This window comes from Carassius carassius, chromosome 40, assembly GCF_963082965.1.
Source record: "Carassius carassius chromosome 40, fCarCar2.1, whole genome shotgun sequence".
NCBI lineage: Eukaryota > Metazoa > Chordata > Actinopteri > Cypriniformes > Cyprinidae > Carassius > Carassius carassius.
This window is the reverse complement of record NC_081794.1, coordinates 28,799,921-28,805,062: the sequence shown is the minus strand read 5'-3', so window position 1 is coordinate 28,805,062 and position 5,142 is coordinate 28,799,921. Positions and strand designations below refer to the sequence as shown.

The 5,142-nt window shown below is 33.3% G+C and overlaps 1 protein-coding gene across 1 annotated transcript in view; it reads right to left on the bottom strand.

The window, feature by feature from the left end:
- Positions 1-2,240: 2,240 nt before the first annotated feature.
- Positions 2,241-5,142, bottom strand: part of LOC132122528 (rho GTPase-activating protein SYDE1-like) — a 21,853-nt gene continuing 18,951 nt past the window's right edge. The window contains exon 8 of the mRNA XM_059532901.1: positions 2,241-3,066. Coding sequence (XP_059388884.1) covers positions 2,714-3,066 — 353 coding nt within the window. The 3' untranslated portion in view covers positions 2,241-2,713. The remainder of the gene's footprint in view (positions 3,067-5,142) is intronic.

The following is a 5,142-nucleotide window of genomic DNA, read 5'->3' as shown; positions in this document are numbered from 1 at the left end:
CTGAGAATGTGTTGTTCACAGATCAGGATGAGTTTGTTTCTTCATCAGATTTGGAGAAATGTAGCATTGCATTTCATTGATAAAAACATCACAATAATCCACAGCACTCCAGTCCATCAGTGAACAAATCTGGAGAAGACAAAAGATGAAACAAATCCAGCATTAAGATGTTTTAATGAAGGATTGTTTCATCTTTTGTCTTGGATGACCTGAGGGTGAGCACATTTACAGTTTTGGGTGAACTATTCCTTTAAATGACACTTAGGATTGTGAATACAGAGAAAACACACATCGTAGAAACGCAATACTGTGCTTTATTTCTTTAACATAACACTGAATGGTACATCTCATCCACACACACTGCGTTTTAGCTATGCATGAGCACAGACAGAAGTGCTTAATGTTACAGGTGCAATAATAGAATATAATATTACTGTTTATACAACTAAACAAAACTGAATTCCAATAAAACGTGTCAAAGGGTTTGCATAAGGAGCTGGTGAGCTCAGTCATGGCTTTGCTATTCCATTTGTGGCTTTTAGAATCAAATCACAGTTGAGATTATTTGTACCGCGCTCCGATATGAAACATAGAGCTGCTCTCAGTAACAGACTGATCTCAAATCAGCAAGAGCAGCACAAGCACAATCCAGAAAACTAGACGCAGAAGTGCAATAATCATCACACAAACAGTCTTTGGCTTAATAATACAGGTTATAAAAGACACAAGGTTAAAAATAAGTGAGAACGGTTTTTTTTTTTTGTTTGTTTGTTTTTTTTGGGAAAAACAAACAAACCTGGAACTAAAAAAAAAAAACATTTTGGCATAATGAACTGTGCAAATTCAGTCAAAATTAACACTATATTAAACATCTCTCATTTTACTGATTGGCATCTCAAACATAAATTCAGCTTTAAATGAATGTTCTGGATTCAACACCTTTTTTGGTTACTTTTAAATTACTTCAAATGCTGTTTAATGTCACATTGTGACACTTTAAAGACAGTGCTCTTCTGATTCATCCAATCATGTGAGTTTAGGGCGGAGCTATCTGTCTGACTGACCAATGACAAACAGAACAAGTGTTTAGGAAAAGCTCTCATTGCTTTTCCATTTGAGTTAGAAATTACACGCTTTACCTTTAAATAACATCAATTACAGAATCCCCATTATGTCAAATTTTGTCTTTGGCTTCTCAAAATCAAATCAACATTATGTCACAAATGCTGTCAGGCTGTTTCAAACCCAGAACATTCCTATGACGTGATCTTAAGGGAATGTAATAAATACGTTCACCGTTAAACATTACACAGGAAAACATTATTCTGCAAAGTAAAACTAAGGCTTCATGCAGTCGCTGCCAAAGCGAGTCTGGCGGAGAAATGCATGTAAAGGAATGTCCTGCTGGAAAGAGTGATGAAATCTTGGCCCAAACGCTGCTGGTCGTCACAAACCAGACTTCTGGAATAAGAGTCGTACACAGAGCTTTAAATAAGAGAAACTTCACACAAACGTAACGCCTTCAGCACCAGCCACCTCATTATCAGCTAGTGTTTATACTGTGTTATAATGCACTAAATAGCATATTATAATAATCCATACGCATTAGAAGAACAATCTGAGTTTTTGTGCTTGTTGGTATTATGTTACAGTAGCTGCTATCAAAGGTTTACACACGTCTCAAAACGCACCAGAAACGCTGTGATTGGGCACAAATACCCAATCAGTAAATTTACTATATTTTCCAGAGTATAAGTGACATTTTTTATCTTCTGAAATGTGCTGGGACTTTTATGGAAGGTCAATTCCACCAAAAAATAAAAACATAAAAAAGGAAATTGCGCCTCTTTATCTCAGAACTTTGAGAATTGCTATTTTTATAAACTCAGAATTGTGACTTTTGTTTTTGTTTGTCGGTTGCCACAATGAAATAAAGCTCACTGCAACTCACAATGCTGAATTTTTCTCTCACAAATTCTGTGAAAAAAGAGCCGTTATCAACATTGCCAGATATAAACTCAGAATTGTGAGATATAAACTTGCAATTTTAAAGAAAAAAAATGAATTCTCAGTTTATAGTACATCTTAACATTTATATATCTCTTAGTTCTACTTCTTTGTTTACTATTGATAATATAAAAAAAAAAATATTTTTTAATTAATTAATTATGATAATTATAAAAAAAAAAAAAAACTTAATTCCAACTTAATTTTTAAGACTTTTTTCTCTGAAATTTTCCGGAATTTTATTTCCACTGCAAAATAAAAAAGGCATTTACAACATTTTATATCTCAATCCTAGACTCTTTTTCTCAAAATTAAAAGTTTATATCTCATATTTCCTGAGTTTATATCTCTGAGTTTGTATATAATTTGAGAAAACAACTCACAATTAACTTTATTATTTTGAAATCTACAATATATCTTTAGAATGTTTGTAAACATTTAGTTTTATTTACTGTTATGAAACAATATTTCAGAATTTTCTAAATGTGATGCGTCTTACATAGGTTTTTTTTTCTTCTCTTAATGATGCAATTTATTTACTGTAAAATACAGTATTTATTTTCATGTTGGCATTTCTGTGGCAACTAGTGGTTGTCTTTTGTCTCAATACTATGCAACAGAAGCCATATTTTTAATTATTCTATATTTATCTCTATTAAAATGCATCTGCTGGGCGCTCAGCTCAAAATGAGGAACACGCACAGATTCAGAGGCAGATGTTGATTTTTTTGGCTAACTCTTTCTCCAAATCTGAAATCAGCGTGTCGAAGTCTTTCAGACTCAGTCTGCACGTGAACGGAGCATCAAAATCGAGTGCAAACTCTTCCACGTACAAACCATCGGGAGACGTCCACACGTCCCTGTTCTTTGGCTCCTCTATGTCGTAGTCGCTCTCGCTGTCCGCCACCTCGTCGTAATCCGCCTCGTCGTTTGACAGGAAGTCCCGCCCACAAACGCTCCAATCACCGGCGTATCGGTTACAGGGCGGGCTCTCCAGCCGGCCACGCCCCCTGCGGGAAACCACCACCTGCAAGTCATCCGTCACTCGTCCTTTGGATACTGCGGAAAAAACACATAATAAACACGTTACACGCTAAACAGACGGCCAGGGATGGACTTAACCAATGAACGAGGAAAGCAGCTGCTTAGGGCCCCGGGGAATCTGGGGCCCATCTGATATTGGCGAAACATATTTGTGACCCTGGACCACAAAACCGATCATAAGGGTCAATTTTTCAAAATTGAGATTTATACATCACCTGATAGCTGAATAAATAAAATTTCCATTTACAAAAATTTCAACAAATAAGCGCACTCGTATAAATGCACGAATGCCATGATTTTCACATAATAACCTATGAGAGAGAAAGAGAGAGAGAGAGAGAGAGAGAGAGACCTATGCATGTTGCACATGTGCTGTGTCACGAAAACATGCTTCAGCTACTGCACATGAGTCACGGGTCGTAACATGATGCTCAAAGTTCAAACATTCAATGTGCAACCGATAATAATCGGATTATATGCATGACGTTTGACTGCATGAGCGGCACTGGAACGACAATCAAAACCAGATGACATTTAGAAAAAAAAAATGTCAAGACTTTCATATGTTTTCACTGCACTGCAAAAATTATTATAATTATTAGTGCACTTTACAATAACATACTATTTCAGGGTTTCTTTTTACTTCAAAAGTTTACATTTAATTTAATGTTACTTGCTGTTTTTTTAATGTTTGTAAAACTTTCCAGCAATGTTTTGAGTAAAAAAGAATTTTCTGTGAGTGTAAAATCACCCAATGCATGTTTGCATTGAGAAGCACTGAAGCCTGATGTGAATCCTTTCTATAAGCTATATGGCAATATTAACAAACTAATATGATTTAGCTGAACTTGAAGATATTAAAAGAGATTGCTGAATAATTGAACTTAATAACAGTACAGTATATTATCTTTTTTAGAGTTGTTTTATAGTTGACATTTAAGCTGTAATTTTAATTGAAATTACTGATTCCTGAAATCAAGGCAATATACACTATACAGAAAATCCCTGTTTGGAAAAATTTGCATACCGATATATCAGCCGATATTCATTGTGTATATTACAGAACAGTACCAGTCAAAAGTTTGGACACTTTCTCATTCATGTGTCCAAACATTTCACTGGTACTATATATGGAATACAGTATATAAATACACATTTCACTCAAATGTGGGGATCAAACACTTATAATGATGTGACAGAGAGATGAAATGTAATTCAACTTTAGTTCAATTCAATTCCATTTAACTTTATTCCGTTGATGTTTATCTCAAAACAAAACTTAGTAAAGAAGTGTGAAATAATATAGGGGAGCACGAGGCACAAAGTAATTTGGGGTTAGTTTTAACACACATTTATTTTATCATAGTAAATATAAATTCTGGCTTAAGAACATTTTTCATCTCAGTTTATATTATTAATTTAAAGTTAGACAAATCTGCTATTATTTAAATCTCTGATCTGTTATTTGTTATTTGTAAAACTGTGTTACAATGCGCTATAATATGACATTAGCAATATAATTTACACTATTTACTTTAATTTCCTTTAATGAGAAACAACGAGAAACAGGTGAATAAAGACTGAAAGTCAATGTTTAATGTTTAGAAATGATTATTTCAAGACATTTAAAGCAGTTTTGCTCGTTTATTTGGGCCATCCCAAACTTGGTTACAATGTGTTCAATGTCAAACTCCAAAATCAGATTATTTTTAATTCATAAAAAAAAACTCATTAATATATAAATATAAAGTTTCAATGGTATTCCATAGACTTAAGCTTTAAAGCGCTCTGCTGAACAAACTATTTACACCATTTCTAGCATTTTATCTGCATTATATGTTCTGTAAAAAAAAAAGTTTATTACGGTGGCATATCCGCCAATACCGATATACCGATATATCTTTGCAGTGCAGAGGAAACACAGAAGCTGCGTCTGAAGCAACATTTAGATTATAGTTATTTATATATATATATATATATATATATAGTTATATATTTATTTATTTATTTATATAATTTTTTTTATTAATAAATACATTTATTTTAAATAACACATTTATTAATTGTTTATAATATTATGTTTTATTATTA